The following is a 14,141-nucleotide window of genomic DNA, read 5'->3' as shown; positions in this document are numbered from 1 at the left end:
CAGGAGGAACCTTACAAAACATTTTCATGCTAAAGTTAGTATCCAGTATCATAGGGAAGTTGAGGGGTTATGATGCCCGAAACTGACGGACATTTGTTTCCACAGAACGGATAAACTGGTCAAAGAATTCATTGATAGTGATCATATTTTATGATATTCAATACGGATTGTTGCAATTATACCTTCTCTGTGAAAAGTTTCATAATGCTGACATCGACTTTGCTGAAACTGTTTCCATAGTCCTGTTTATTCAAAACATTTCATACACGTGAGAGAAGAAACTTATTGATGTACTCACGATATGACACTTGAGTTTATTATATGCATCAAGAACCTCACTAATAAATAATATATAAAAATAATAAATGGCAAAGTAAATAATAAATGCTTTATAACCACTTAAATGGAGATAATTTCGTATGTATCTTCATCAAAGTAAGTAACAAAGCTAATTCCATATCAATCTTTTTTTTTTAAACAGCTGTTTCTGATTTTTTCAATTTTAAATTTTATAATTTAATGAATTCAATTCTTTCTTTTGATTGCTTACTTTGTAGCCAATATTTCACTCTGTAATTAGTCGAGTTGCTCTAGAGACATATATGTTATTTACTTTTTTTTATATGAAAATGTCTTTCCTTTAATTAAAAAAATAATTATAGAATGAAAACCATACATCACCTGATCACATCCACCGGCATCGACGTTGCAGTTGAAATCAAAGCCATAAGTTGTAAGTAGAAAAGTGGACGAGTTATCCACTATGCCAACTTAATTGTCACGAATGAGATCACTTTCAACTACTCCATTCAAGTGCCTAGTATCCCCTAAAATAGTAATTTCTTTTGAGAAAAAAAAAGACTAGTTGATATACTGTTTCCATAATAGATATATCCAATGCTGAAAAACCGAAATATCTTTGCAACAAATTCGTCGTGACTACTAACGCAGCTACATTGACGTCATGATTCATTCCATGAAATTTTCTAAACCTGTATGCTTCTGTGTTACTTATAATTATATGAATCTGGTAATAATTCTGATGTGGTTTTGGGCACGGAACTTCATTTTACTTTTAGATAACAGCCACCATTATTATTCCCCTGGAAATTTCCCCTTTAGTCAAGAGCTATTTTTCTCTATTTGATAAAAAATAAAATATATTAACATTGCTTACATCTCCTTGTCAACAACGTCCTGACATGTATCCTCAGTAGATTCACAGGAACACAATGACAGTACTACATGAGAAACTTGCATCATTACTAAATTACCTTGCAACGGTTTTTCTTCCAGATAATCTCTTATCTGTAAAGAAGCCAATATTATCACATCTTATATTTCTCTTTTTTAAGGCAATTATTACTTTTTCAATACATGTAGTAACAAAACAACAATGCATGTTTTTCTAAAATTTCAACTGAACTTCATTCATGGTTTTGTGTCATTTATTTGTGTATTTTAATAAGTAAAAAAGATTCACGTTTTTTTAATAAAAAAAAATCGATATTTCTGAGTAGTTGGTTAATACATAATAGAGTGGACTTTTCTTTTAATGTAATCATTTCCATGTAACTACTTTACTTTACTTGTGTTTCGGAATGTAGAATTAGACATTTCAGCTAGTTTTAGTTTTCTAAATGGAGACTCTGAATAAATAATTTCACTTCTTTTTCAAACTCAGAATCTAAACTTTACGATAGACATGAACGACTCTTTTCATTGAATAGCATTCGTTTAATGTATCCCGGTGTGGTTTGGAATTTGAAAAGTAAAAATGATAGTTTTCACTTTTCGAATTTCACAGCATACAAAAAACAAGAACAAGAAATTTGCCGGGAACAAGACTCTGATCTCAGAATCAGGAACATCTACACACACTGACTGAATGGCATTGACTTTGCATGTACTAGACAAAGGAGTACCTTCACCTTGAAGCGGGATGAATAAGAGTCAGCTGATCTGAAGAGTCAAGTTCCTGCTGCACCGTGCACACAGAAAAGTCAGCGTTAACCACCGCGTGATTGAACAGCTACTGCCGTACTGCACGGTTGGCTGGAAACACAGTATAGGCGGAATCCTGGCATGGGGATTGATCTTGTGGAGATCACAGAACACACCTTGACCTCACCGAGTATTGTTCTACATAGTGACAATGTAGCTGATGGGTCTGGACTCTTCCAGCAAGACAACTTGCTATTTCACAAGGCTCGCATTGCGCAAGCATGTGAGTTTGCCTAATCTATCGGCCATCGAACAGCCTACAATGCTGGAAGTTGCTGAGATGTTATCACCATCTTCCTCTCGCTTCCTGCTCAAAGCCTGGCATTTGCTTGCTCCATTGTGTTCTGTAATCTGTTTGTGCAGTCGGACTCCTCCATTCGTGGTGACAGCGGTGGTAATAATGTATGGTAATAATGTGAAAAATATATGGATTTAAAGAGAATATCCAAGCATGTTTTGTGCCTGTTCTTCTGTCTAATTTTCCCGATTTGAATCTTATCGAACATTCTTGAGATTATGTGAAGTGCAGAATCCGTCAGTTGGCATTATTGCTTCACTCATGATGATATTTTGTCTAGATGATCCAGAATATTTACAAAAAACATTTTACGCTAGCAAATGACTCATATCTCTTCCTTGGTGTACATCAATCTAAATATACACTCTGTAAGCTATATAGGAAGTGTGATAAATGTCTAGTTTCAGATGAATATTGAAAACTAGGTTTTATAATGAAAATATGTCGCTGAGACAGTCTGAATGCAGAACGACTTAAGATAAAACCTCCAGATATCGAAGAAGAAGAATGTTTGTTAATACTAAACAGTGATTTGTACTTTCTGTTAATGTTTTTACGAGAAACGTCAAGGTTGATATTTCTTGTCGTTTCTTAAATATGAACATTTCCGCTGAATTGTTTTAAGTTTTACGTTTGCAGAAAAAATTATGGTTCTGTTTTACTTTTATTTAGGTGGCAGTTCAGCTCTTGCAGTGTGCTTGAATAGTATCGTGCATGTCTTAATGTACATATATTATGCCTTGGCAGCGATTGGACCACACATGCAGAAATATCTCTGGTGGAAAAAATATCTCACTAAACTACAAATGGTAAGTAAAGTAAATTGATTTTTTTTAACTCGACAGAACTTTAAGTATTATTCTGGCTCAATAAAATTAATTTATATGCTTGTCAATAAATACGGCATTAGCGTAAATTTCTAACAAAGGATTTATTGTAAGCTGTTTGTAAATCATCCAAAGAGGCAATCTAAGCAAATGAGGATATCAAATGTGTTGAAGGCTGAGAAGTGTATGGATAGGAACGTGTTTATACCACAATAGGTTAGACGTAAAAGTTAACATAAGATGAGATGGGAAGTGGAATATTCAGTATATGAATGCGAATGTTGATATTTGGGTGCGACTAATGTGAATCAATTATTTTTAGTGATCTCTTTGGATCTTTTTGAGATATTTTAAACAGATTTTGACTTCTGCAATGCGAAGCTGCGATTTTTGACTAGAGGCATTTAAAGTATTCTAATACTTCTAATTGCTATTGTCATTAGAATTTGCAAGGAAGGTAATCTCATTGTTTGGTCGGAAACACCTGGGTTCGATTCCCGTGCATAACTTGAGTAACCTTTATCTGGTCTCTTTCGACTATAGGTGAGTTGGTGTCATATGGAGGTGGAGGGGGTTTTTCACTTCAAAACTTGGGTTTTTCGTCCCTCAGAACAGGCAAACTGGTCCCATGAACACACACGGATTTACAGCCATGAATACCTAGGACAATATGTGCAAGAGATAGGATGCTCGCCACATATCGTTACGCTCGTAGTTAATCATGACTCACATCATGGTAGATAACCTTCTAGATAGGAGACGGCACACGAATGAGATGGGAGATAAATAAACATAGAAAGCAGATAGTCATCCGAATGAGGATAGAAGTAAAGAGATTTGTTAAGGCAAAGATTTGAGCTGCAGTAGGTTGCACTGAGGTAAAATAGGATTAGTAATTTCTTGCCTGAAATGACCGATTTCGCAAATACACGTATCGCATTATTTACCGAAGGCATCATGTGTGATGTTGTTGGGACAGGTAAGTGAACTGAAGTTTTTATGCAACAGTAATCACAGATCAAGTTTCGATGTGTGTGATGTACATTATTAAAACCATGATGCTGTGGGCTTGGAAATATATTTTCCATGCATTTTGTTGTTTCTTTGGGATGCTATTTTTTTTTTGGATTTTTTTAAAATATTTACTTCGTCCTTATTTATCATGGCATTTTTCATTATAGGTTACTGCGGCATTTCGTTTTTCCTTCACTCATCATCATCATCATCATCATCATGCGTATCAAGGATTTAGGCCTAGCATGGCCTGTTCCGGCCTTAGAAGACATCATTGAATCGTTTAAGAGCAATGGTTTGCGGTAAGGGCGAATGAAGTGTGGACGTGATTTCCACTAAGTACTACTCATTTTGTTAACTTTAAAAGTTTCTGAATAATTAACCAAATATACATTTACTTATTAATAAAAATAAATGTTTATAAAAATAATTTTATATTGCTCAAATATTAAATAATCAAATGCTTATAGTGTCATTTAATTCCAAAGCTCGTAGCTTGCTTACTTACTTATGTAACTGAAATTTATTTATTTTTCTTTCTTTAGCATTAGAAGGATTTTTTTACATTACAAGGATTTTTCGCATTCCTAACTAAACAAAAATAAAGACATTAAACTTAACATGTGTCGGAAAGCAGGGTTACCATATTTCTTGAAACCAATATGCAACAACGTCAACCATCAAAAAAAGAAAGAAAGAAAGAAAGAAAGAAAGAAAATTGTAAAGAAAAATTAAATGCTTACCTTCAAATAAATATTTATGATTACAGCAAGCAAGAAATTCATCAGCTTTTCAAAGTTTTGAAATTCATAGCCATATTGCTTTCATCATTTGGTATCATTTAAAAGAAGAACGGGTCTGGCTATAAAGTTCCTTAATGTTTTTGATTTTTTTCTTCCAATGGCGAGCATTATTTGATATACGCATATTGATTCCTTCTTATCTGTATGTTATGATAATTCCCCAATCACTTTTTATTTTCTACGGCAATCTTTCAAAGAATTTTAGTAACATGATGGGCTATATGCTGTCTCTCTGTAAAATAATGAAATTCTAACAGTCATATTGGTCGAATTTGGTACGACTGTTTTTCTAGTCTGGTGAAGGTATCTACAGATATACTACCAAAATTGTCATTTTTCAGTTCATTTGTACTTTATGCAAAATTACAATTCCATTATTTGCTATGGTCTCTGTTTTAAATTCCCACTTCACTAGAATGTATGGGTGGCAAATTTGTGAAATACGTTTCGACTCTCACTCAAGTCACTTGATTTTAATTTTTATCATCTACAGTTGTATGAAAAGAAAAAAAATGTACCTTCTCTTTATTTTTGGAAACAGCATAAATGTTTTCTGTCTATTTCTTCTTTATCCTGTTTTTGCATTCCCAAAATTTATATTTTTGCTTTCTGCACACAGACAATACCTTTTTTTCCTATGCCAAACTTTTTAAGAGTTTTAGTAATGTGATGGAAGATAGAAATCATAGATGGAAGATAGAAATCAGCCTGAAAGAAACAAGAAACGGAAAATCACCTGGAGAAGATAAGCTAGGTTCAGAACTATATAAATACGCAGGAGCAAGATTCAAAGGAAGATTCTTATTATTTTTAAATAAAATTTGCTCAACTGGTATCCCCCCAATAGAATGGAAAAAAGCAATTGTGATTCCTATCTTTAAGAAAGGTAATAGAGATGACCCTAAAAACTATAGAGGTATCAGTATACTAAATTCATGTTACAAAATATACAGCAGAATCTTAAATAACAAACTAATGAAATATTCCGAAAACTTTATTCTAGAGGTACAAAATGGATTTAGAAAAGGACAATCATGTATATACCCAGCCTTCTGCCTAAAATTAATAATAGAGAAAAGAAGAGAATATAATTTAGAAACACATATTGCATTTATTGACTTTAAAAAAGCATTTCACAAAGTTAAAAGAAACATATTATTTAACATGTTAAAAGAAAGACAAATACCAAATAATATCCTAAAAGCTGTCACAAGTATATATGAAAATAATCAAATACAAATAAGATTAAATCATGAGCTATCATATACAAGAGAGATAAAGCAAAGGGTCCGACAGGGATGTCCCCTCTCAGCAACTCTTTTTAATATCTACTTAAATGAAATAATAATAAAATGGAATAAAAATTTACATCAAGGAATTAAACGTTCACCTACAATTAACTTAAACACTCTCCTCTTTGCAGACAACCAAATAATAATTACAAATTCTGAAGATAACTTACAGAAAGCTATTTTAAATCTAAATGAGAGATCCAAAAATTATGGTATGATAATACCAATGGAAAAATCAAAAACTATGGCCTTTAAAGGACAAGATCCAGCAAACACTAAAATAGTGTTAGATAACAAGATCTTAGAACAGGTGAATTCATTTAATGACTTAGGATGTATGATCACTTATGAAAATGAAAAAGATATAAACATAAAAATTGCAAAATATTTAAAAATAACAGGAGTAATTAACTCTATATTTAACTCTATATTTGTTCATTCAGTGCAGCTACCATATTGTGTTGTGATATTTTGTGTCCAGTAAAGTAAAATAATGAATGAACCACAAAAGTCTTTGAATATTTTTAGGTAATTACATGTTTCTAATTTTTTACTCTGTAAATAATAATCTTTCAGCAAATTAAAATATGCATTTATAAACTTAAATGAACAAAGATGTGTGATGTTGTTGTTGTGTTTTCTACAATGAAATTTTTTACACGTTTATTCTGTTTAGAATTTGATAAAAAAATACAACTTTAAATATGTTAATGCAATTCTGTTTAACAAAGGTATCGTACTGTTCCAGATAACACAATTACAAATTTTGGGAATTAAGAAGACAGGGTAAATTAATGTTCATACAAGGTAACAAGAAGAAATAGATAGAAAACTTTTATGGTACTTTCAAAATAAAGAGAAGGTGCATTTTCTTTTCTTTTCACACATCTGTACCTGATAAAACTTTAAAATCAAGTGACTGCAAGACGAAACTTTTTTCACAGCTTTACCACCCATACTATTTTAGTGTATGGAAATTACAAACAGAGGTCATAGCAAATAACAGAATTGTAGTTTTGTGAATAAAGTACAAATGAAGTGAAAAGTGACAATTTTGTTACTATATTTGTAGACAGCTCCACCAGACTAGAAGAAAACACTTGTACCAAATACTAACGGCACGACTGTTAGAATTTGGTTATTTTACAGAGAGCCAGTATATAGTTTAACCATCACATTACTAAAACTCTTAAAAAGTTTGGCATAGGAAAAAAAGGTATTGTCTGTGTGCAAAAAGCAAAAATACAAATTTTAGGGAATGCAAAAACAGGATAAAGAAGAAATAGACAGAAAACATTTACGCTGTTTCCAAAAATAAAGAGAAGGTACATTTTTTTTTCTTTTCACACAACTGTAGATGATAAAAATTAAAATCAAGTGACTTGAGTGAGAGTCGAAACTTATTTCACAACTTTGCCGCCCATATATTCTAGTGAAGTGGGAATTTAAAACAGAGACCATAGCAAATAATGGAATTGTAATTTTGCATAAAGTACAAATGAACTGAAAAATGACAATTTTGGTAGTATATCTGTAGATACCTTCACTAGACTAGAAAAACAGTCGTACCAAATTCGAACAATACGACTGTTAGAATTTGATTATCTTACAGAGAGAGACAGCAAATATTTCAGAGAGAGAGAGCAGATATTTTAGCCCATCATGTTACTAAAACTCTTTAAAAGATTGCTGTAGAAAATAAAAAGGTATATAGTAACGTCACGATTGCTAATCTGTAAATAATACCCACAATGCCCTACACGAACCAAACACACTACGTGATATCCCTGACAGAAGGGGGGGGGTCTCAGCGAAATTCCAAACATTCCGAAATTTATCTTATCACTATCCATCAACCATAATGCTATACGCAAACCATTTACTTATCTACAACTCATAACAATACACATCCACGAAACTGACGTCGCTACCCCCATTCACCCTACCGCTATTTTGTTCATAGCATCCCACTAATCACATTCAACTAACAAATTACATCACTTATATTCATCTGATAACAACACATCCACGTCACGATTTCTTATCTTATCTTGATTTGATCTGATCAGAAGTGACTACACTACCACTAGGATATTTCAAAATTAAAGTATCCTTTTTAAGAGACCTTGTGGAACGTCATCTAGTGATCTAAATAATGCGAAACTTTAAAGGAATAATTGTGCGCCATGCAAATGGGATAGCTGAGAAAAACGTAGTTCCACAATTCACCACCAGTGCGCATCGTAAATATAAAAAGGAAGGAATTTGCATATCATGTATCTCGGTATGTTAGGATGGTTTAAAAAGATAGAAAGAGGATTTTCCCTTTATTCCGGTTCTTAATACTGTCCACAGTGTTTATCATCTCTTAATATTATCCAAATGTACTTAAGTTTTCTACAAATTTAGTAGTCTGAATAAATATCGAGGTCGACTATCTCCATGTGCTATGCGACAAAAGATTAGTCGTTTTAGAACCAGAGTAGCTGGGAGTTAGTCGCTGGCGTTTATACAGAACTGACCAATCTCTCTTTCTGTACGGCAATGCACCGTGTACTAAGGCTGCTCCTGTAACCACATGGTTTGTGGATGGACATGAGCGTCACCACACTTGGACTGAACTTAGCCCTGATCTGTACCTTAATGAACATCTGTGGGATGAAGTGGAGGCGTGAGTTGAAGTCAAGGGATGTCCGCGCAACAACAATCCAGGACGTCATTATATGCCTACAGGAAGGATGGAATGGTCAGAAATTCTGTTTGATCTCTGTCTTACGCTTGTGGAAATTGTGTTCATAGAATTGCAGCAATCATCGCAGCGAAATGAAGTCCTACATCATATTAAAGTGGACGGCTATTCATTCATCTATTCCTGTTCGAATATGTCTCATATTTTCTAGAATATTAGTCTATCATATACTTTGCACAGATCAATAAGGACGACTTTGATTATTGTTTTTATCTAAGGCATTGCGAATAAATCGGTAAGATCCTTCAACACAGGTGTTGGTCCCTTACTTACCTGGAAACCTCATCGTGTTTTTGGAATTGACTTTTTTCCGTATATGTAGTAAGACTGTTAAGAAACCATTCCACTTCGTTATATATAATTTGTTAATGTGGTCTTGGGTATGAGCGTATTGGATATATGTCAACTTCAAATATTTTATTTCATCATTTTAACATGATAGGACCTAGGGAGAATGAATGTTGTTTAATATCTGATGCATTCGTGGACCTTAGATTGATTCGATTAACTGCAAAGAACAGTTCTGCTTCTCTTATGGCGGCTAACGACAGTTTCTAGATTGTTTGTGTCCAAGTGGATGAAGGAATCGTTTCCTCTAGGAATGGATTGTGGTTAAAGTGAAAGGCTAGGTATTGGAAGGATTTCTTCAATTCTTATGAAGCCGTAAGTTTACGGTTCTCAAAGGCTATCAGAGTACAGCCGGGCATCTCGTTAATCAGATGCTAAGTTTGCTTTACCTTATGTCGTGTAGAGGTTGTTTAGTTTGTATCGTAGTTTCTCTTAGGGTTTGTTATGTGCCTTGTAAGGTTTTTCTTATTGTTCTATATTTAGTTTCTAAAGCTGCATGACTTTAATATCGCCTTAGTCGTTTCCTGTAAAGCATCTTAACTATGTACATTTAAGTACCTAGAGAATCCTGTAATGACGGATTCTGTTGGTACTTAAAGTTTGTTTTGTAATTTGTCCGATTTAAAATATGATAAGAACTGTATTCTATCGTACAGCTTTATGACTATGAAATTATGATCTGCAAGATTGCATTTTATAATTTACTATTTGGGTTATTTTGTGGTGCTCGTATGTTTATCTGTGATAAACATACGAGCATTTTCGACTATTTATTCCCTAATGTTGGGTTGAACGTGGACAGTAGGTCCACATTTTATGCAGAGTTGTTGTTGTTGTTGATATTTATACAGTATATACGATGTTTATATTTATATTATCAGGTAGTATTAAGTATTCCGTTGCACATGGTTCTTAGCATGAATGCCAGCTACTTAATTCTTGTCAAAATTTTAATATGTTTATTTGATAGCTTATAAATACGATTTCATGTCAGGTGCTTTGACGAACTGCACGTATTATTTAAATGAAAATGTATTCTGAGTGTGAGTGTCTAAATTTACAATTAATATCTTTGAGTGTTAGTTTTTATTTTCTTAATATTAACATGTATATAGTAGTCCACGCAATTGCATTATTCTGTATGCATTGTATAGTTAGAAATTTGAAATTTGGTTACTAGTTGCTTTGTCATTAGTAGTGGATGCATAAGTTAGGATTAATATATCAATAACGTCAATATCATTCTTTAGATAAGCATGTGGCATAACTCAACATTTTCGAATGCTGCGGATGTTAATAAGTAGTATAGAGAGCACTTCATTCTATCAGTGCTTTGCTCCCATGCAGTGAACCGAATATGACTTTGGTCGTGTTCCTGTCTTGTGATATGGTAATATGTACGTCGCTTTCATTGTTATAGCCTATTCACGTCTTCTGAGATATTTTTTCTAATTTTGCATACAAGATAACAGCTCAAAGAAAGTAGATAACCTGCTGGTTACATTGATTTTCACGTAGAAAAAATTAAATGCCCTTATATATTCCATTCAGAAGCTTTTCAAGAACCTCACGATAGACGAAAAGAGAAAGAGAGAGAGAGATTACAGTTCTTGAAATTGTCAGGGATATCAAGAGAATTTTTAATAATTTAACAATTTCGCAAACGAAACTTGCCTAAGAAGAAGAAAACGTTCGTGCTCAACTGAAGAATTTAAAATTAGAAATAGAATACCAGGAAATTCTTAATCAACTGTAGTTGACATACCGGTTATTCTACTGATAATTGTATAACTTGACAGCTTAATAAGCGAGTTCCAGAACTGATGACTGATCATTGAAGGCAATCCACACCGAATTACACCAATTTTCATTCTACGTATGAAATTAAATATTTTATATACGATAATTGTGTGTATGTGTATTCTGGCAATTTTTCTGTTATCTGGTAAGGAAATCAGAATTCCTGAAAAACATGTACGTAATGTCGTAGACAATAAAGGATCGCCTTTCCGAATACAGGGAGGAGATGCTGAATTGAACAATCAGAGTTTTCGGTAAGTTAAAAGATGAAACGTAGAATACAATGTGATGGTATTAAAAACTTAATATGCATTAATAACATTACAAAATTATACAATTAGATCAAAATAATATATTACATAAAATAATCTGATACAAAATCAACGATAAACATGAGGTTTAAAATATATATCAAAAACAGTGGCCATACCAACATTAAGAATCTTCACAATGCTTAATTTACTATTACAGCACTGTTATATTCACTACTGTAAGTTTGCGCGGGCACGTACGTCCCCCCCCCCCAACACACACACTTAATCTAAACTATTAGTATTCTTATAAAAGTTGAAGTAACGTGTGATCAGGTTCCTGTTTACTTGTTTATTTTACATTCGTTTCTTATGAACAGGTATAAACTATTTAAATTATGCTCCCATAATATATACGACTATGCATTTTTTTTCTATTGCCTTAATTCTCTTGTTCTTTACAACAGTCAATGAGTTAAACGAACTGCTGTGTGCAAAGAAAAAGGAGGTAAATGTTGACAGCGTGGGAAACTTCATACCTCAAAACAAGTAAATTTGCGAATCTCCGATATGTAAATCAGGTTAAAACTGAATCACGCCAGGAGTTTTAAGCTTGTAATTAAAATTATGTAAAATATAGAAATAAAGTTTATTGAACATTCTGGTATTACGTCATTATTTATTAATAAATTTAATCATTCATTATTACTTTCTTTATTTTATTTTTCAGGTACAGCTTTTCATGATATTCCTATACTACCTTCAGATCACACTATTTCAAGACTGTGGTTATCCTACAGCGTTGTGCTTAATCAATTCCACGGGATCAGGGATATTTCTTGCTCTCTTTGTGAATTTCTACATTCAAGCTTATCTAAAAAGAAAAAATACGAAGTCAATTACTTCAGCATGTGTAGGAGACCATTTGGAAATCCAAGAAGAAAAACGAATACCAGAGAAGCCTGATTTACTACATCGACGTTCTGCAGTTGTTCAAAGTGCCAAACACGCATCATAAAAAATTATTGTGTACAGTGTTTTAGCCAATGTTTCTGAGCAACCATCTATCCGAAAAAATCTCTGGTGGATATATAATAAATGTATATACTACTTATTGTAATAGATACTTTAATTAAGAATCTTAAAAATATCCACTCGTCCTCGTTGTACAATTCCATCGCGAAATACGAGGTCTGACACAAAAAAACGAGATTTTTATGGAACATGTTCTAACCTGTCACCGTTAGACAAGGCTCAACCCCATCGCTTCGCTCAGTACGCGAGATCAAATATACACGTTTTCATACTCTCGGGAGGTAAATAAATCGGAAAATGTGGGAGGTCAAGAGTGAACAGCGAATTAACAGGAAATTTCTCGTGAAAGTGAAAAAATCCGGGAGGGAAACTTTACACGTATTGACTGAGGCTTATGATGACGATCGCATGTCTCGTGCACACCTTTTTGAATGGCACAAACGATTTTTCGGAAGTCAGAGAAAGCGTGAAAGATGATGACCGTCCAGGCCATCCACGCACAGCAGTTAACCGATGATATTATTAAATAAAAAAATACGAGATGTGATTCGAAAAGACAGAAGGTTGGATGTTCAAGCTGTAGATGAGAGAGTTCATTTGGACAGGGAAGGTGTTCGACGCATTTTAACAGACGAATTGAACATGAAATAGATTTTGTGCGAAAATGGGTCCAAAAAAGTTGTCAGATGAACAAAAAGAACGTCGAAAGGAACTGTGTTTGGAGTTTTTGCAACGCATCAAGGATGAACCAGATTTGTTGCATTTGGTAATTAATTGTGATGAAACTTGCATATTTACGTATGATCCGAAAACCAAGCGACAATCAATGTAATGGAAGTCAGCAACATCTCCAAGACAAAAAAAAAAAAAAAAACGTTTTCGACATTCAAGGTCATGTTGATTGTTTTCTTCAATATTATTATTATTTGAGACCTCCAGGGAGTCAAGGACTCATTGAGGAAGGCTATAAATATCCAGGATAGCCAAGGTATTGTAATGGCACACTGGGAGCCCAGTGTGCCATTACACTGGGCTCTGGAATACACATTACACTGGGCTACATTCTGCTGATTTACCGTCTGGTAAATCAGCAGAAGTATCCTTGAAGTCCTGACGAAATTACGCAAACGCATGAGAAGGAAAGGACCACAATGTGCAGAGACGGTTGGATTTTGCACTAAGATAACGCGCCCGCCCACAACGCTGTCTGTGAATCAGTTTTTAGTTAATCACAACATCATTGTTCTTGAGTACCCACTCTATTCGCCAGGATTGGATCCCTGCTACTTCTACCTCTTCGCACGGATCAAATCGATGCTCAAATGAACCCATTTTTTTGTCGGTAGTAGATGTGAAAACAAAAACGAGAGAGATCCTCAAAAGCCTTTCAGAAAATGATTTGCAGAATTCCTTTGAACGTTGGCAGAATCTTATGCAACCCAGAAGAGAACGATATTGCACGAGATCGTAGTTGATTTCCTCCATTTATTAAATAAAAGAGATACAGACCCAGTCTCGTTTTTTTCTGTCAGACCTCGTGTATCGTTACACTTGCACAAGAATATAACTACTAAACTAAAGTCCATTGTTTTCTTGTGTTCTTCCAATTCGTGGCATTTCAAAATGGAACTGGTCGCTTTGAATTTTTCATCTGTTTAGTAATTGAATTTCTTTAGGATCTTCCTTGTCGTATTGAAGAGGTTGACACAAACTTCAGCTA

At 33.8% G+C, this 14,141-nt stretch overlaps 1 protein-coding gene across 1 annotated transcript in view; it reads left to right on the top strand.

Annotated features, from left to right (window-relative positions):
• LOC150092142 (very long chain fatty acid elongase 7-like) overlaps positions 1-12,469 on the top strand; it is a gene marked incomplete at its 5' end in the record, with an annotated part of 29,622 nt that extends 17,153 nt beyond the window's left edge. Inside the window, 2 exons of the mRNA XM_090415273.1 lie at positions 2,975-3,111; positions 12,117-12,469. Coding sequence (XP_090271399.1) covers positions 2,975-3,111; positions 12,117-12,404 — 425 coding nt within the window. The remainder of the gene's footprint in view (positions 1-2,974; positions 3,112-12,116) is intronic.
• Between the last annotated feature and the right edge of the window lie 1,672 nt (positions 12,470-14,141).

This window comes from Typopeltis vanoorti, unplaced genomic scaffold (assembly GCF_054136105.1).
Source record: "Typopeltis vanoorti isolate ZY-2024b unplaced genomic scaffold, IOZ_Tvanoo_1.0 HiC_scaffold_409, whole genome shotgun sequence".
NCBI lineage: Eukaryota > Metazoa > Arthropoda > Arachnida > Uropygi > Thelyphonidae > Typopeltis > Typopeltis vanoorti.
Note: the sequence above shows the minus strand (reverse complement) of the source record. Positions and strands in the feature narration are given on the sequence as shown.